The sequence below is a fragment of the Vipera ursinii genome (assembly GCF_947247035.1).
Source record: "Vipera ursinii genome assembly, chromosome: 4".
NCBI lineage: Eukaryota > Metazoa > Chordata > Lepidosauria > Squamata > Viperidae > Vipera > Vipera ursinii.
This window is the reverse complement of record NC_139514.1, coordinates 83,254,820-83,275,147: the sequence shown is the minus strand read 5'-3', so window position 1 is coordinate 83,275,147 and position 20,328 is coordinate 83,254,820. Positions and strand designations below refer to the sequence as shown.

Sequence of the window (20,328 nt, the reverse complement as noted above, 5' to 3'; positions counted from 1 at the left end):
TTAGAACACTGCTATCATGTCACTCCTAATCTGTCTTTTCTCTAGACTAAAGGTAAAGGTAAAAGTTCCCCTGCACAGGCGTGCTAGTCGTTTCCAACTCTAGGGGCCAGTGCTCATCTCCGTTTCAAAGCTGAAGAGCCAGCACTTGTCCGAGTACGTCTTCATGGTCATGTGGCCAGCATGACTAGACGCCAAAGGCACACGGAATGCTGTTACCTTCCCACCGTAGTGGTCCCTATTTTTCTACTTGCATTTTTACGTGCTTTCGAACTGCTAGGTTGGCAGAAGCTGGGACGAGTAACAGGCACTCACTCTGTTACGCGGCACTCAGGATTCAACCCGCCAAACTGCCAACCTTCTGATCGACAAGCTCAGCGTCCTCACCCACTGAGCCACCATGTTCTCTAGACTAGACAAACCCAATTCCTGCAACAGTTCTTCATAGGACATCAATATTCTTGTATTATAACAGAACAACAAGGGCACAATACTCTTTAATCTCATGAATGCTACATATACTGTTACCACAGTCAGCAAGTTACCATCTCCATACTCCAAGAAAGCTTCAGTGATTCCAGTCTGTTCTATTATATATTTTGTCTAAATCAGGGGTAGGCAATTTGGCTCTTTTATGACTCATGGACTTCAACTCCCCCTGGTCTAAATCAATGAATGTTCAATAATGTGTTTTTCTTATAGTCATATTTTTCTCAATGACCTGCTGAAGAGCAAAAATGTGATCTGCACATTTCTTTCCACTGTACAGCTACACTACACTTTCCAAATTTTGTTCATATTAATTTTTGTACTTAACCCTAACCCTAACCCTAACCCAAAACAATCAGGAGAGAATAGAAAGGGAAAAATGTTAACAGTAAAATATAAAATAAATCCTGTGGGATATAAGTCCAATGATCAATGACCAAGAATTGCAAGAGAAGTCCTTTTCACTTGCTTCTTAGCAGGTCCTGGAAATAGCATAGGGCTTTCAAGACTAATAGCTATTAACACACACACACACACACACACACACCACACAAACACACACACACACACACACAGAGAGAGAGAGAGAGAGAGACAGACAGACAGACAGACAGACAGACAGACAGACAGACAGACAGACACAGAGACAGAGAGAGAGAGGTGGACTGAAGACTAATCATGGGCTGACTCCCTGAGGTCAGTCATATTATTTGCCAGTCGTGATTTAGTGATTTATCTTGGTTGACAAATACATCCCACAATGGTAATTTGAATTGATATATATATATATATATTTCAGAGCTCTTAATTAAAGAACCTAGGGGCTCAAAAATTATATAAAATTATGAAGATGTTAGAGATCAAACAAAGTATTATGAATCTAGTTCCAAATTCATTCAAATTAGAGATCAAGTCTAAAATTAGATGTGTCCTTAACATCTTACACTGGAGCATGTTTCTTATGTTAAAAAGTATGATAAATACAGTACAGTATCATCTTCTTCACTGAAATCAAGTACTATTCTAAGGTAGTACCCATCTGGATTTCCCATCAATTGGCAATTATCACAAAATATGGCAAGGTTACTTTTTCCAAAATTAAAGTGAGAATAAAATGTCCTTAAAATAATATAATCCTACATTTGCCTCAACTTTCTTTCAACTTTCCTTTTAGGTAATCAACATTTGGCAAACCTTCAAACATTCTGAATGCAGCCATGTTTCTTCATTTTTCATTTGCCACTGCAATGGGAGTGGGGAGATGCATTCTTGTAGTTTAGTCAAAGCAATAACTTTCTTGTGGAAACCAAGGTCAAGCAATCTAAGTATTTGGCAGGCTGGAGCTACTGTTAGAGAGCCCGCCAAAGGTTTTAATTGGGGATTGTGATAAATGACACATCAAAGGGGTAGGGAGTTTAACTTTTACTTTGTAACCTTTTGGGGAGGGGAACTTTCAGTCTTGGCTTCACCTTTGTTCGTGCAGATATTATGTAGCCATTAAAAGTGTTATTTGAGGAAAGCAATTGCCTCAGAGTTCTTATTTTTACTGGTCTCATCTATAGGAACCATGACATTAAACCAAGACTCCAAATTTCATTTATCCATGGGGTCCTGAGCCCTGGTCAACTACCCAAACCTTGGAAGGATGACAAAGATTCAGGGAAGATGCAGAGATGGAAAAGAAAGGGGAATCAATCTCGAGCCTTGGAGCGGCTGCAGTGGATGCATATCAGGCTGCTACTTTTGTGGAGAGCATGGTCCTATCTATTGGAGCAAGACCAAAGGCCTGTGAGGTTCCAGTGGAGAAGTTAACTCAGAAGGAGGAAGCAATTGTCCTCAGGGGAACTGGTGGTCTGATGCTGCCCTGCTATTTAAGGGTACACTGAAGGCTGCAGAGGTTGAGTTCCCACTGATTTCATCACAGGGTGTCCCTTCAGCTGTAACAATGAAAGTGAAGTGGCCAGCAGCCTGGGACAAATCCAGTGAGTGGAAGTATCTGAAGGCCATCCACAGTCAATCAGTGGAATGCCTGAGGGAGAAGTTCAATCAGCTGGAGATGGGCAAAGGAAGACAGGCCATCCACCAGATGTTTTCAGGTGGGCAGGAGGAAAAGTGGTTGCATGAATCTCCGCTATCTCAATGGAGTCCTAGCCCTATGGTGTTGACCCCAGTGCACTGGAAGAGCCCTGACTGCTACCGATGCTAAGCCAGCCTGGATTGACTCCAATGACAGGTTAGTCCTGAATATTACAGGCATCCTGCCAGCCCCAAGTGACATAGGCATCCCATTAGCCCAGATCAGCACTGTTACTCTCCTAGCCCTGATCACTACTGATGGCCTGCAAGCCCTGAACGCTATCGGTGCTATGCTAGCCCTGATCACCGTTGGCATCCTGCCAGCCCAGATCACCACCAGCACCCAGGGAACCTGGCCCCTATTGACCTTGTGCGAGCCCTGACCGCTGTCAGTGTCCTGCCAGCCCAAGACCTTCACCAGGGGTTTTCCAATGAGGAGGAGTGCAACAGCCCCAATCATAGTTCCCTGGCTTACTGCAGGCCCTTTGGGACCACCGCCCAGCCGACCCAAAAAGGTGACTATCTTCCTGAACCAGGTGTGCTCTCATGTTAATTCTTATGAACGGGCATATTTGAATGAAGCTGAGATGATTGATGCCATGGCTGCCAATCTGGAGGGGGAGGCTGCAGAGTTGGTGGCTGGTCTACAAGAAGAGCCTACCTGAGTTATGGAACTTCAATCTGTTCATGCATGGACTGAGGGCCAGATTCAAAGATGAATTCCAAGCAGTAGAAGTGGAAAAGACCTCCACAATGTGAAGCAGAGGGGTTGAACAGCAAGACACTATGTAAGAGAGTTTCAAAGGGTGGCAGGGAGGATCAGGCAATGGCCCAAGCAGTCATTGATCCACTATTTCAAAGCAGGGTTGGATTGCAACCTATTCCAGACATGTATCTGCAGAGACAATCCTAATCAACTCCATGATTGATACTGCTTAGCTACAAACATGGATATCGAGCTGACATGGTACCACAAGCCTGCTGCTTCGGGACATGAACTGAAGCAAGACCCTGTGAGGCATCAACCCTCGCAATGGCTTCCACCCCGCAAGACATGTGGACCCATTCGAGCCTCTGCTGAACCCCAGATCAAGCGTTTCAGGTGTGAACAACCTGGACATTGAGCTGCAGAGTGCCTGGTCCCTTTCCCTCTGCCAAAAAGTGCGACCAGAACTTCAGCGAAGCCAAAGAGATGGCTGATGTGACCAGTCAAATTGGGCCAGTCAGGGGAAAGTTTTACAAGTCACCTCTCCTCCCTAAGTGAAACAAAAGGAGTCAGCTGAAAGCCTACTCACACCAGATCCCTATGACAGTGATGATGGGGGGGGGGGGGAAGACGACACGATGGTGAGTCAGCCTGTCCCACCTTTTGCCTTTTGGTGCCTAAATCAGGGGCTCAGTTGGACTTGAACATTTTAGTCAAATCAGGATACACCTGATGCTTAATCAACTTCCCTACCATACTAAAACTGCGCATTAGAGCAAAATTGCTACCTTTACCCATGAGGTTTGAGAAGGCTGATGGATCTTCATCAATGATTTGGAAAAGGGGATAAATGGGGAACTCATCAAATTTGCAGTTGACACCAAGCTGGCAGGAATAGCCAACACTCAGGAAGATAGGATTAAGATACAGGAGGATCTGGACAGACTTGAACACTGGGCACTATCTAACAAAATGAAATTCAATGGTGAAAAAAGAAAGATTCTACATTTAGGCAAGAAAAACCAAATGTACAGATATAGTATAGGTGGTACCTTGCTCAATGGTAGTAACTGTGAGAGAGATCTTGGAGTCCTAGTGGACAATCACTTAAGTATGAGCCAGCAGTGTGCTGCAACAGCCAAAAAAGCCAACACAGTGCTACGGTGCATTAACAGAGAAATAGAATCAAGATCACATGAAGTATTAATACCACTTTACAATGCCTTGGTAAGGCCACACTTGGAATACTGCATCCATTTTTGGTCACCACGATGTAAAAAAGATGTTGAGACTCTAGAAAGAGTACAGAGAAGAGCAACAAAGATGATTAGGGGACTGGAGGATAAAACATTTAAGGAACGGCTGTTGGAATTGATTATGTCTAGTTTAATGAAGAGAAGGATGAGGGGGGACATGATAGCAATGTTCCAATATCTCAGGGGCTGCCACAAAGAAGAGGGAGTCAAGCTATTCTCCAAAGTGCCCGAAGGAAGGAAAAGAAGCAACAGATGAAAACTAATCAAGCAACCTAGAACTAAGGAGAAACTTCCTGACAGTTAGAACAATTAACCATTGGAACAACCTGCCTCCAGAAGCTTTGAATGCTCCAACACTGGAAGTTTTAAAGAAGAGACTTGACAGCCATTTGTCTGAAATGGTATAGAGTTTCCTGCCTGAGCAGGGGGTTGAACTAGATGACCTCCAAGGTCCCTTCCAACTTTATTATTATTATCTCTCATAGGGGGAGCCCTGGCTACCCACCTAGTACATCTAGAAATAGGGGAGCATTGTGTTCTTAACCAATCAGCGGTAACTGCATGTGGAGCTGTCAACTCACAGCTGTCAGACGGAACTGTCAAACCTGTGCTGTCAAACTGCAACTGTCAAATGCACTTTTAACTATTATACATTACACCCCTTCCCCCCCCACAATTAAACAAGTAACTATTTACAGAATTCTTTGTTGTACAGTGTCTATGACAGGTGTGTTTAGCCAGACTCTTGACCCTTGGACCATACATAGTCTTTTAAGTATGCTGGTGGTCTTTTTGTCCTGACAGAGCATCTCCGGGAATCATCTGCTGTACATTCCCTGGCTGGAGGTGTTGTAGGAGGTAGGGGATTCGTAGCCACGGAGTTTCTGCTGCCCTGGTGACTTAGGGCAATATTGGGGGGGACCCAAATATGGGGTTTTCCCCCAGAGTCTGAAAGGTTTTCTTGTCTATTTTGCTGGGACATTTCCTGGATGTTGGGGGCAGGGGTGACTGGTTTGCCAGAAGATGGTTGTCCACCAGGAGCTTGAGGAAGGTTACTCAATCCCCTTTTCCTCAATTGATCTATGTGCCATATAAACTGACAGCCCCCTTCCCCCTCAACAAGATAGAAAATAGGCCCAGTGCAAACAATAATCACCCCAGGTAACCATTTGTCCCCCAGCCCAAAGTTTCTGGCCCAAACATAATCCCCAAGATTGAATTGTCTTGGAGGAACTGGTAGTTCTGCTTCAGGTGCCACCCTGTCAGGGTGTAATTTGTCAAGTTTTGTGACCAGACGGCAGCCCCAACGTAGCTCCGCAGTACTCTTGCCAGTGGCTGTGCAGGGGGTAGAGTGCTGGGCTAAAAGAAACTGGGCCAAGCGTTGGTGCCAGTTGCCCATGATGATGCAATGTAAAGCATCCTTAGTTGTTCGGACCATAACTTCCACCAGGCCGTTAGTGGACAGCCAGAAGGGAGCAGAGGTGATGTGCTTAATCAAGTTGGCCTTGGTGAAAATCTGGAAATTGGCAGAAGTAAATTGTGGCCCATTGTCTGAGACTATCACATCAGGAAGACCATGTGTAGCGAAGAGCCCCCTTAGCACTTGTACAGTGCTGGCTGTGGTTATACTTTTGACTGGAATCACCTCTAGCCACCTTGAATAACTATCAACTACAATGAGAAATAGCTGCCCCTGGAAGGGTCCCGCAAAGTCAATGTGGATCCTAGACCAGGGGTTGTGAGCTGTTTCCCATCTGTGTAGAGGTGAGTGAGGTGGCCCTGGCCTGGCCTGCTGACAATGGTGACATCCAGCCATGTGTTCCTCGGTGTTTTTGTCAAGGCCAGGCCACCAAAAGTAGCTATGTGCTAAAGCCTTCATCTTTACTACTCCAGGATGACCTTCATGTAGTGCTAGGAGGGCTCTAGCACTATGTTTGTCTGGAATGACAACTCTGCTTCGCCATAAGACACACCCTTGGTGTGTGGACAATTCATTCCTTCTCACAAAATAGGCTTGGAAATCAGCATTCAACACCTCTTCGCATTCCCTGGCGATTAGAATGTTGTCGAAGTATGGACACAACCCCGGGATGCCTTTCAAAGTTCGTTCCATAATTTCCTGGAAGATTCCAGGGTTAACAGAAATGCCAAACTGCAGTCTGTTAACTTTGAAAGCCCCGCGGTGTGTCATGATCGTTTGTGCATCTGCCGTCTCCCTGGTAACAGGAAGCTGCAAATATGCATGTGCGAGATCGAGCTTGGCAAAAATGGCGCCTGACTGAATCGCGGAGAGGACGTGCTTCACCGATGGGACAGGGTAAGCATGCGGGTTCAATGCACGGTTTAGGGTGGCCTTATAGTCAGCACAAATCCGAACCTCGCCATTAGGTTTAACGGGGGTGACTATAGGGGTTTCCCAGCTTTCCCCATCCACGGATTCCAGCACTCCCAATTTTATAAGGCGTTCCAGTTTGCTCTCAATTTTTTACTTGAGGGCAAACAGAACCCTTCTAGCCTTAATTCTGACTGGGAGGACATCAGGTTTTAATTTCAGGGAAATAGGAGCCCCAGTGTATTTTCATAAAGAGCCATTGAATATGTCTGCAAATTGTTTGCAGACAGATTCAAGGCTTTTGGCTTGGGTCAGGTGGACTCCTCCTAGCCAAATACCTAAAGCTTCAAACCAATTAAGTCCCACTAAACTGGCCCCTTTTCCCTGGGTGACTAATGGCCCTAGAAATCCCCTGAACCGAACAGTTAGCATGGCTATCCCTTTTATTTGATTGGGGCTTGTTGAAAATCAGCCAATTTCATTTGGGTAGTTTTTAGGGAAATCTTCCATTAGCTGAGGCCACAGATTGAGTTGTAGGTCTCCATTGAAATTATGGAGACCGAGGACCCAGAGTCCACCTCCATCTCACAAGGAACTCCTTGCAAGTGGACTGTAATTTTTATCTTTGGCTTCAGCAACTGGTGGATGTTTAGGCGGCTATCTGGCTCCCTGTGCCAATTAGTGGTTTGTACCAAGGGCCAAGGGGGCTCTGTGCGTGGGGAGTAAGGGGTTGTCATACCTGGCAGAGATGATTTGAGGTTGTTGATGTTTCCCCGATTTCGGCTGCGGCATACGGACCGGATATGCCCTGTCTTGCCATACTCGTGGCATTTGGCATTCCGGAACTTATACACTGCCTGTGAGTGAGCTGCTCTGCAGCTGGCACATCTAGTTCCGAGGTCCGTTGTGCGGGGGCTTGGCTAGTTCTGAGGTCTGTTTGCTCCCTTTCCGGCACCATGCTGTGCCTGGGATTTCTTGAATTTTTGCTGAATTACATCTATCTCGTTGTCGTTTCCGTGACCTCTTCTTTGCCATCAGTAAAACTGTTTTGGTAGATCAACCTGTTTGGCCCATTGGTGGGCCAAGCTTGTGTCTCCTCATGAGTAGTTTCATGTGCTCGGATCTCGCTGATAACCTCAGTGAGGTTCATTGTCGGTTTTGCGACAATTTTCCGTTGGAGCTGCTCGTCTAGGAGTCCAAGGACGATTTGGTCCCGGATCCTGTCTTCAAGGTCTGGGAAATGGCACCAGTGAGCGGCGTGTCATACTGCTGCAACAAAATCTGTTGCAGCTTTGCCTGGATGTTGGGTCTGATGGGCGAACCGAAGCCGCCAGTATAGTTCTGAGTGTACTGGCCTGAAATGTTTGTTTAATTTGTCTGTCAGCTCTGAGTACGAGACAGTGTTGACTGGGTCAGGATTGCAGAGCCCACTGGCAATGTCATAGACTGCTGGCCCGCTGAGGCAAAGTAAAGCCGTGGCCTTTAGGCGGTCCTCCATTATGATGAGGAGGTAGCCCTCTACCTGTCCCAAATGTGACTCCCATCACTTGGGATATCGAATATCGAATTCTCGGATCTGCCCCAGTGTAGTCATGCCGTCCCGGTGAATACTGCTTCGCGGATTCCTTTGGGGACGAGTTTCCCCAGTGACTTCAGCTCAGTGACAGTCAGCTTGTGACTTCACTCAGTGATCAGCTCCATGAAGCAGTACCACCCTCGTTGCCAGATGTAATGTCTTGTGTGGGTTCCCAGTCATAAAGGACAGCAGGCTCGGTCGATTTCAGCTGGTTTATTTCATCTGCTCAGGAACACAGGCAGCCTGTTTAAAAAACCCTTTTATACTGAAGCCGGCGAGCCTTCGCCCAATCCCCAGCCGAGGATTCTCCCGCCGCTTGTGTTCTTAACCAATCAGCGGTAACCGCATGTGGAGCTGTCAACTTGCAGCTGTCAGACAGAACTGTCAAAACTGTGCTGTCAAACCGCAACTGTCAAATGCATTTTTAACTATTATACATTACACCAGAGGTCATTTCATATGGAGGGAAATGTTCATCTCTCTACAAAATATCTAAGATTTAAACTACCTAGCAAAAAATTGGGACCAAAGTTCCTTGGACCTTTCCCCATAGTGCGAATTATAAACCCAGTCACCCAGAATTAAAGCTTCCTCCCCTTTTGGGAAAAAAATCACCCTGTGTTTCACTGCAACCTATTGAAACCATACCAAGTATCCTCATTGAGACCTCCTGGGAAGTGTAGTCAGAAGGCATGGTGATGCTTAAGTGGCCACAACATTCCCAAATGTCATTTCTGCATTCTCTAAGTTAACCCATTTGATTGAGTAATTGTTGCCTTATAACTTCAAAGATTGCCTAATTAAAGGTTACAGACATGAGAATTTTGGTAGTATATAGATGATGTGAAATAAGTGATCTTATGTGTGCATATGTACAAGTGCATTCCCAATCTTAAATTAGAAAATTTGTAGCTCTGGAAATTGGAAAAGCTCGTTGTTGTTGTTGTTAGCTGCGAAGTCGTGTCCGACCCATCGCGACCCTATGGACAACATTCCTCCAAGCCTTCCTGTCCTCTACTATCTTCTGGAGTCCATTTAAGCACACGCCTACTGCTTCAGTGACTCCATCCAGCCACCTCATTCTCTGTCTTCCCCTTCTTCTATTGCCCTCGATCTTTCCCAGCACTAGGCTCTTCTCCAGTGAGTCCTTCCTTCTCATTAGGTGGCCAAAGTACTTGAGTTTTAGCTTCAGGATCTGGCCTTCTAAAGAGCAGTCAGGATTGATCTCCTCTAGGACTGACTGGTTTGATCACCTTGCAGTCCAAGGGACTCGCAGGTGTCTTCTCCAGCACCACAGTTCAAAGGCCTCAATTCTTTGGCGCTCAGCCTTTCTTATGGTGCAACTTTCACTGCCATACATTGCAACTGGGAAGACCATAGCCTTGACTATACGCACTTTTGTTGACATGGTGATGTCTCTGCTTTTTAGTGTGCTGTCTAGATTTGCCATGGCTTTTCTCCCCAGGAGCAAGCGTCTTTTAATTTCTTGGCTACAGTCCCCATCTGCAGTGATCTTGGAGCCCAGGAAAATAAAATCTGTCACTACCTCCATTTCTTCCCCATCTATTTGCCAGGAATTGAGAGGGCCAGATGCCATGATCTTGGTTTTCTTAATGTTAAGTTTCAACCCAACTTTTGCACTCTCCTTCTTCACCTGCAACAAGAGGCTCTTTAGTTTTTCTTCACTTTCTGCCATTAGAGTGGTATCATCTGCGTATCTTAGGTTGTTGATATTTCTCCCAGCAATCTTAATTCCAACTTTTGATTCATCTAGCCCTGCCTTTCTTATGATGTGCTTTGCATATAAGTTAAATAGGCAGGGCGACAGTATACAGCCTTGCCGGACTCCTTTCCCAATTTTGAACCAATGAGTGGTTCCGTGTCCAGTTCTCACTGTTGCTTCTTGACCCGCATATAGGTTTCTCAAGAGACAAATAAGATGGTCTGGTACTCCCATCTCTTTAAGAACTTGCCACAGTTTGTTATGATTCACACAATCAAATGCTTTAGCATAGTCAATGTAGCAGAAGTACATGTTTTTCTGGAACTCCCTAGCTTTCTCCATGATTCAGCGTATGTTGGCAATTTGATCTCTAGTTCCTCTGCCTCTTCGAAATCCTGCCTGTACTTCTGGTAGTTCTAGATCCACATACTGCTGAAGTCTAGCTTGTAGGATTTTAAGCATGACTTTACTAGCATGAGAAATGAGTGCAATGGTGTGATAGTTTGAACATTCTTTGGCACTGCCTTTCTTTGGAATTGGAATGTAAACTGATCTTTTCCAATCCTGTGGCCACTGTTGAGTTTTCCAAATTTCCTGGCAAATTGAATGTAGTACTTTTACTGCATTGTCTTTTAAGATTTTGAATAGCTCAGCTGGAATACTGTCACCTCCACTAGCTTTGTTGTTGCTCAGCTTTTCTAAGGCCCACTTCACTTCATATTCTAGGATGTCTGGCTCGAGGTCAGTGACCACCTCATTGTGATTATCAGGGACGTTAAGCTCATTCTTGTATAGTTCTTCTGTGTAATTTTGCCACCTCTTCTTAATCTCTTCTGCCTCTGTTAGGTCCCTGCCATTTTGGTCCTTTATCGTGCCCATTTTTGCATTAAACGTTCCCTTCATTTCTCCAATTTTCTTGAAAAGATCTCTGGTCCTCCCTATTCTATTGTTTTCTTCTATTTCTTTGCACTGTTCATTTAAGAAGGCATTCTTATCTCTTCTAACTATTCTCTGGAATTCTGCATTCAATTGGGCGTATCTTTCTTTTTCTCCCTTGCCTTTTTCTCCCTTCTCCCTTGCTCACTCACACACAAAATATATGGGTTTTTACTGCATATGTTTTGGATGTAAGGGTCTCCCAATTTCCCATTTTCTTACATTCAAATTCTTTACATCTTCTTTTACCGATTTAGTAAATAACTGAATGTTGGTATATAGTTAGCATTACTGAATCAATTAAAACTAATATTATATATAACTTTTAATTTCTTAAGAATCTTGATTGGTTCAATTTAACGGATGAAAGAATATTGAATATTGAGGGGTATGATTTATTGTATGGAAGGCATGCGTATTTATTTTATAACAAAAAGGTGGATAATATTTTTAAGACTCATATTTTAAGGAATGCTTTGTTCCAAGTTTGGAAAAGTACCAATATATATTAAATAATAAAATACCTATATGGGCAATACCTAGACATGCAATAGGAAATATAAATGTGGAGCAGAAACAAGATGTGATTACTTATAAAAAACTTCTTAGGATGGAAGGGAATATTTTGAAACTGAAACCTTTAAATGTTTTAAAGGAAGAAAAGATAGTACAGACTTGGTTTCAGTTTATACAATTACAAGCTAGATGGAAAGAAGATCAGAAAATTGGTATAATAAAAGTCAGTGCTTTTTTTGTAAAATAAAAAGGTGCCGGAACTCACACATGTCATACAAACCGCCTTGCCTACCCTACAAGGTTCCATCCAAAAAAGGTGCTGGAACTCCGTTCTGAGCATTCTATGAGAAAAAAAGCCCTGATAAAAGTTGATGAAAATTTGATAAAGCAAATTAGAGATCAAAGTCAATCGCATATAAAAAGGTTATATAATGCTCTTATAGAGATTGATTCAGAATCGGAGTTAGTTAAAGATTGTATGATAAAATGGGCTCAGAATATTCAAGAGCCCATAATGATGGATACTTGGGGAAAAATTTGGGTTAGAAATGTAAAATTTACACAAGCACAAAACCTAAGAGAGAATTTTATAAGATGTTTTATAGATGGCATTTAGATCCTAAAAAGTTAGCATGTATGTATCCAAATCAACCACCTAAGTGTTGGAGATGTGGTAGTGAAGAGGCAACTTATTATCATATATGGTGGACATGTAAAAATGTTAAAGCCTTTTGGATAAAAATATGGTGGATTTTTCAGAAAGTTTTTAAGAAAAAAATAAGATTTACTCCACAGCTATTTTTATTGGGGATTATTTCGGATTGTACTGTTATAGAAACTAAATTAATGTTACACTTAATAACGGCAGCCAGACTGTTGGTGGCGCAATATTGGAAGAAAGAAGATTTACCTACAATAGAACAATGGATACTTAAAGTAATGGACGTAGCTGAAATGGCAAAAGTTTCAGCATATTTGAAAGAACAGTCACAAGAAAAATATATTTTGGAATGGAAAAGATGGATTGATTATATTCAAAACAAATATGGGACTAAAAAGTTTCAAATAGCATATGAATAATTCTTAACAATTATAGATGTGTTATTATAATTACTTTAGTTTTGTTATAAGTGAGTTAAAGGGTAGAAGGTTTGTTAATGTTGTAATAGATATTTAGCATATGTTTGCATAAGATTGTTATATGTAATACCCTGTATTCTGCTTTGGGAAGTCCGGGGGAGAGGGAAGGGGGGAGAGTTGATGGGGACGGGGGAATTATTATTAAAATTTTGTAAAACTTTTCAATAAAAAAAGAATCTTATGAATTTTGTTCTCATTTTTTTTAAAAAAACTCATTTTTGTCTGCATTAAATTGCACTTTTTAAGTTCAAGAAAAATCATGTTGCAGATCTCCTTATATACATTTTTGTATATATTTTAAATGTATACATTGTAAATATTTTTTCTTAAAATAATGCAAATAATGCAATAAGTATAACTTTAGAACTATATTCAAATATATGTTTTAATTGGAGAAATATTATTTTTAATAATATATTTAAGGTTTAGTATGCATTGTCAACTATGAAAATGCATATTAAAATTTCCCACTTTTAGAGCTGTCCTTTCCTATCAAATGTTATTATAGTGATACTTATAAATGCAACTGCAAAAACAAAACGTCAAGGAATTCTACTGTTTATTATTCTGCTATACTAAGTAATCTAAGACAAGCAGGACTAGTCTCTCATATTTTTTTCTTTTTGTTAAAAGAAGTTTCATAACTTCAGGAAACAGAACTTAAGGGAAAAAATTTCAAGATTCACCATCTTGTTCATTTTTTAAAAAAACATGATCACATATTATTTCTTTTTATTCTGTGATCAACCCAATTGCTTAAAAATGGAAGGAAGGAAGGAAGGAAGGAAGGAAGGAAGGAAGGAAGGAAGGAAGGAAGGAAGGAAGGAAGGAAGGAAGACTACATTAATACCAATGATGAAAGGACAAATTCCGATGACTATTTTTCACTATTATGATTTTCAAGTTTGCCAACTTTTTAGGAATTTTTGTGCTTATTGCATTTTGGTATGCTATATATTTTATATTGATAAACTGTAATGAATATAAAGTGATGCTGATGGCTATGCTATCTGTATAATCTAATATACAATCCAACTAGCAAGGTAATAGTACTTAATTTCATTGATTGGAACCATCCCTTGAAACTGAAAATAAGACAGACTTGTAGAAGACATGAAAAATCCTACCCGGTTGCTTTCAAACTTAGAACGATCATTGTTTGCTTTAGCTGTCTTTTCAGCAAGTTTCTTCTGCCTTTGAGGGCCCTTTCCAAAGAAGATATAGTTGACAAAGGCATATTCAAGTAAGGCCAAGAAGACAAATACAAAGCAGCCCATAAGATACATATCAATGGCTTTGACATATGGAATCTTAGGCAAAGTCTCTCTGAGATGAGTATTGATAGTTGTCATAGTAAGGACAGTTGTAATACCTAAAAAGAAAGAAAAACAAGAATCAATATCTTTTTGCATCATTTTCATAACTTATTTCTGTAGCAATTTCCAGGAGTTTTCCAGTGATGTGGAAAAAAAACTAAGTAGAATTGCAAGAGACAACATTCTAATAGAAGAAAATACATGTAGCTCAGAGTTGAACTGTGGAGTCCTTGGTACTCTCTGAGCTTGGATGTTTGCCTGCAGATGCTTCATTACCCAATTAGGTAACATCATCAGTATTGTAAGTGTGGGATGTCTAGCAGTGTTGATGCCCTGTGATTGAGTCTGTCCATGTATTGTGAGATTAAAAATCTTCATTATGTGTTCTGATTGCCAGTTGATGTTCATGGATGTGCTCTGCTAGCCTTCTGCCTGTCTAATCCTACATATCTTTTAGCTTATACAGTTTTTGCCTTTTATGATTGTAAGCTGCCCAGTTACCCTGAGGCAAGATGGGCAGCCAATAAATTTAACAAACAAACAAACAAACAAACAGTGACTATTAAAGTCCTTACACTGTATGTTGTAGATGACTCCTCTTCTTGAGATACTAGATTTTTTAGTTTACTTAAGATGTTTTGAAGATGGTTAGTTGGTTTGTGTGCTACAGTACTATTATGTGGTTGTAGTAGTCTTGTTTCTGATATGTTTTTAATATATCAATGTTTTTAATGTGTTAGTTTTCTCATAGCTTGTGTTGGTTGTGCTGTAGGGTTGAATGGTCAGGTACTTTTTGATAAAATTGAGTGGATATTGTTTTGTTGGAAGATATTTGACAGGTGGTCTGCTTCCTATTTATGGTGTTCTGGGTTGCTGCAATACATTTGTGCTTATCTGGAAAATGTTTTTACATAGCTGCTTTTGTGGAAAGTAGTGGAGCATTTGATTGCTGTGGGTGATTTTTCAGTAGGCTTGTATTTCTAATTTGACCTTGTCTCCTTTGCTGATATCCAAGAAGAGTGGTGTGTTGTTTTCTTATTTATTTATTTATTTATTTATTTATTTATTTATTTATTTATTTATTTAATTTTTATACCGCCCTTCTCCCGAAGGACTCAGGGCGGTGTACAGGGCAATAAATATAAAAAAGCGGAATACAAAAGTTAAAAAAACGATTAAATATTTAGCCCAGTTTAAAACAATATTAAAACATATTAAAACCCCAACCCTAACCCATCAGACCAGGTCAGACTGCTCGAATAGATATGTTTTTAAGTCGCGCCGGAAGGAGCGAAGGTCGGGGGCCGTCCGGAGCTCAACCGGCAAGCGGTTCCATAGATCTGGCGCGCCCACAGAGAACGCCCTCCCCCTTGGGGCCACCAATCGGCATTCTTTGATCGGAGGCACCCTGAGGAGGCCCTCTCTGTGGGAGCGCACTGGACGGAGGGAAGTTGATGCCGGCCGCAGGTGTTGCCGTAGGTAATCCGGACCCATGCCATGTAGGGCTTTGTAAGTCATTACTAACACCTTGAATCTCACCCGGAGGGCAACCGGCAGCCAATGCAGCTCGCGGAGCAAAGGTGTAGCATGGGAGTATCAGGAAACCCTCAGCACAACTCGCACGGCTGCATTTTGCACCAGTTGGAGCCTCCGAGTGGACTTCAAGGGCAGCCCCATGTAGAGAGCATTACAGTAGTCTAGATGAGAAGTCACGAGCGCATGAGTGACTGTACGCAAGGCATCCCGGTCTAGATAGGGTCGCAACTGGCGCACCAGGCGAACCTGGGCAAAGGCCCCCCTAGTCACAGCTCCGATATGCTCTTCTAAAGAGAGCTGTGAATCTAGAAGGACCCCCAAGTTGCGCGCCCTATCTACGGGGGGTAATAGCTTACCCCCCCATGGCCAAAGATGGAATAATCGGAATTTCCCGGGATGCCGGCACGAACAGCCACTCAGTCTTGTCAGGGTTGAGTCGAAGCCTGTTCCTCCCCATCCAGACCCGGACCGCCTCCAGGCAGCGGGACATCACGTCCAGGGCATCACTGGGGTGGTTTGGGGTCGAAATAAAAAGCTGGGTATCATCAGCATATTGATGATACCCAACTCCAAAACCACGAATGATCTCACCCAGCGGCTTCATATAGATGTTGAACAGGAGAGGCGAGAGAACCGATCCCTGAGGAACTCCACAAATGAGAGGTCTCAAGGTCGATCTCTGCCCCCCTGCCAACACCGACTGCGAGCGTCCCAGAAGGTAGGAGGAGAACCACTGGAGAACTGTGCCTCCCAATCCTAACCCCCTGAGATGTCGCAGCAGGATACCATGGTCGATGGTATCAAAAGCCGTTGAGAGGTCTAAAAGGACTAGGACAGAGGAGTAGCCCCTGTCCCGAGCCCGCCAGAGATCATTCACCAGTGCGACCAATGCCATCTCCGTGCTGTACCCGGGCCTGAAACCCGATTGGTACGGGTCTAGACTCGTACCAAGTCTTCTTCTCTCAGTTCAATCAACTCTCCGAGCCACGACACAGAGGAAAAACATCTCCGCAGGCTCGCAGGAACCCCAGAAGACCGGTAAGGATGCCAAAACTGGAAACACTCCACGGAGCTCAGCCCAGCACGTCCGCCATCTTGGGCATGCGTCTAGATAATTTTATTCTTTTGAAGAAGTTGATTGTTTAGTGAGTCTTCTCTAGTTGTTCCTTTTTTATTATGTTGATGATGTTATCTACATACCAGCCACTATGTAGGGCAGAAGATTAGCAGAGCCCACCAATGAAGATTAACTAGCAGTCAGAAGACATGATGAAAACTTTTTAATTGTACCACACATGGACAGAATCAATCAAAATTTCAATTGGGAAATTGTGAGTATCCTAGACCAAACCAAATCCAAAAATGCCAGAGAATTCTTTTAAGTTTGATGTTCAGACAAATCAGCCATTAATAGACACTTAGAAATAAACCATATTTACAGACCAAAACAGGTAACAAAAAGCAAAGAAGAAATCAAAAAGTCCAGGACACATTCCCTTCCAGAAGCCAACACCCAGATAAGCAGGGATTAACAGTATACAAAGCCCTCATCAACACTTGCAGGACAAGAATTTTTTAAAAATAAGAGACAGAAAGAGAGAAAAAGAGGAGGGAGGGAGGGAGAGAGGGGGGAGGGTAAATATTTGAAATTAACGAAGCCTAGGGAAATCCTGATTCCCTGGAAAAATAACTGAAATGTCTTGAGTACTAGTACAACTCTCACAGAAACACTTCTTAGCTGTAACATTTTTTCCTGAAATATAGTCAAAAAGTAGTATTCAAATATGATCCAGGTTCATGCATTATTACTATTAAAAATAGTGAGAAGCTTGGACTACTGCTTGCAATCTCACAAATTGAGAAAGTGAATACTAAAAAGTATTTTAAACTAGTATCTCTGGCAGATGCTCTGAGCAATATTTCTGTACGTGTAAAAGCTATCCAACTTGTATACCCTTGATGTATGCTGAGTATCCTTCAGGGTAAGTTGAAGCTATGGTATAGTAAATCCAGAAGCTACCATGCCTGGAGGCACCTTGACCAGCATTTACAGAAATGGAGAGGAGCTTTCTCACACAGTGCTGGCTTGCTCTTACCCAGACTTTCATCAATTGTGTCATCAAGTAAATGAGAGGCCTCTAAGGGAAAAAATATTAGAATTGGAAGAAAAAGAATACATAAACCTTTTTATTCCACTATCTTTGCATTATTCCTTCAAATTTTATTTGTCCTTAAATTTAAATTTAGGGTACCACAATCTTCCTCTAAAGTCAGTTCTTCCATACCATTTCTAGAGTAATAAGGAAACTGAGCTCTATTTGGAGAGCTCAAATAACAGATTTTATAAAAAATGTTATATATTCCAGACTAATACAATATTTATATAAATGATCTTGACCTATTAATAAGTTGCAAATTCTAGTAATTGATATTTGATAGTGCAAATGAAGTAATGTCCTACTCATCCCCATTTCATACCAAGAGCCACTCTTGCTGCTGATGCATCATAATTTATCCAGAATGATACCCATGATAAAATGGTAATCAATATTGTGGGCATGTAGGTCTGAAGAATAAAGTATCCAATATTCCTCTTCAACTTAAAACTCAATGATAGTCTTGGATAGGCACCTAATAAAAAACAGATAGCCATTAAGTAGTTATATATTTTCTTTAAAATAAATCTTAATGATAATAATTTGGAATACTTTACCTTCTATCTAAAAATCACTCATTTAAATTACTTGCATGATATTTAAAATATAATGAATAAAATATACTAAACATATTGCAAAAATATTGTGTATTAGTGGAACCTATTACTTCCCAAAACAAGCACAGGGTAGCCCATAATTTGAAATTTTGTGCAGAAAAAAAATGTAATGTAGCTATTGTCAAAACACAAATATTAGTATTAAATATTTTAACTCAGTAAATTATATTTGATTGATTATATGCCATTGGCTATTATTAGCACTATTATTATTGATATTAGTATAATACAGTATAATAAAATATTAATATTTTCAATTTATAAGGGACGCGGTGGCTCAGTGGGTTAGGATGCTGAGCTTGTTGATCAGAAGATCGGCAGTTTGGCGGGTCGAATCCCGAGTGCCGCATAGCAGAGTGAGTGCCTGTTACTCGTCCCAGCTTCTGCTAACCTAGCAGTTCAAAAGCACATAAAAATACAAGTAGAAAAAAAGGGACCACTATGGTGGGAAGGTAACAGCGTTCTGTGTGCCTTTGGCATCTAGTCATGCCGGCCACATGACCACGGAGAGGTCCTCGGACAAGCGCTGGCTCTTTGGCTTTGAAACGGAGATGAGCACCAGCCCCTAGATGAGCACTAGCCCCTAGAGTTGGAAACGACTAGCACGCATGGGAACCTTTACCTTTTTATTTTCAATTAGCATAATAAATACTATAGCTGCATTTCTCAAACTGTTTTAATTATGAATAATTTGAATGATAGGGACAAATAACTTGTACTGGAAACCTGTTCCTGAGTTTCTGCTTTCTTTTCAACATAAATTATAATCCTCAATTTTATCACCCATACTGCCAACTGACTGCCTTGTATAATCTATTACTTGTAGCTTAATTAGAACACATATTTCTATTCATGTATTTATTTTTTAGAATTTCCTATTAAAATATTTTATTAGATTGGAAAACTTGACCCAACTAATTTTCTAAATCTCATTATTCAGGTAGTAATCTACTTATGAGCATAATTGTGCCCAAAATTTCTGTTGTTAAGTGAGACATTTTAAGTGAGTTTTGCCCCATTTTATGATCTTTCTTGTCTCAGTTGTTAAGTGAATCACTGCAATTGATAAGTTAGCAACCCGGTTGTTAAGTGAATCTGGCTTCCCCATTGATTTTGCTTGTCAGAAGGTTGCAAAAGGGGATCACATGACCTTGGCACACAGCAAAAGTCATAAATATGAACCAGTTGCCAAGCTTCTAAATTTTTATCACTTGATCATGGGGATGCTGCAAACGTAACTGTGAAAAATGGACATAAATCATTTTTTTCAGTGCAATTGTAACTTTGAACGATCAATAAATGAACTTTTGTAAGTTAAGGACTACCTGTATGTAGTTTCAGATACAAATATTTTTTTTTTTACTTAAAAATCATCAAACAAACTAATCAGTTTTAACATTTCAGACCTGGTAACACCAAATATTTGTAAAGAAAGAATGAACTAGCACTATCCCTATTTTAATTACCTCTTATATAAAGATAAAATATATGCATGCATTAGAGAACTAGGAATAATGGAAATTTAACAGTTAGGAAATACATGCCTGTGGCAAAGACAACATTTTTGGACACAAGTTTATATTCCACAATAGAAAATTGAGGAAGCTCAATTCTTTCTACTCCAGTAACTGCATTGTCTCCACCTCTCCAATAAAATTCTATATCATCTGTTGTGTATCCATCTGGAAACAAAGCAGAAATGTTTTAGTATCTTGTTCTCAAAATATATGATAGACTCACTTTTCTTAAAACTTTCATTCTGCCCTAAAGAAGAGAATAAAATTTTCATCTCCTAAACTTTTGGTGAGTTAAGCATATATTCCTCAAAATTATTAATAATAATGTGTGTGTATATCCATTCTAAACCACGTTATAGGTTGATATACAATTTGAAGAACAGACTAATTTTTCTCCTTGTTTCATGACAATTCATGCTGTTTCACATGGAACTAATAA

The 20,328-nt window shown here is 41.2% G+C and overlaps 1 protein-coding gene across 2 annotated transcripts in view; it reads right to left on the bottom strand.

Annotated features, from left to right (window-relative positions):
- Positions 1-20,328, bottom strand: part of GABRB3 (gamma-aminobutyric acid type A receptor subunit beta3) — a gene marked incomplete at its 3' end in the record, with an annotated part of 371,697 nt that overhangs the window by 4,928 nt on the left and 346,441 nt on the right. For both annotated transcript variants that reach the window (XM_083361517.1, XM_083361516.1), the window contains 3 exons: positions 19,917-20,054; positions 18,078-18,230; positions 13,875-14,119 (listed from right to left, as the gene is read on the bottom strand). In XM_083361517.1, coding sequence (XP_083217643.1) covers positions 13,875-14,119; positions 18,078-18,230; positions 19,917-20,054 — 536 coding nt within the window. The remainder of the gene's footprint in view (positions 1-13,874; positions 14,120-18,077; positions 18,231-19,916; positions 20,055-20,328) is intronic.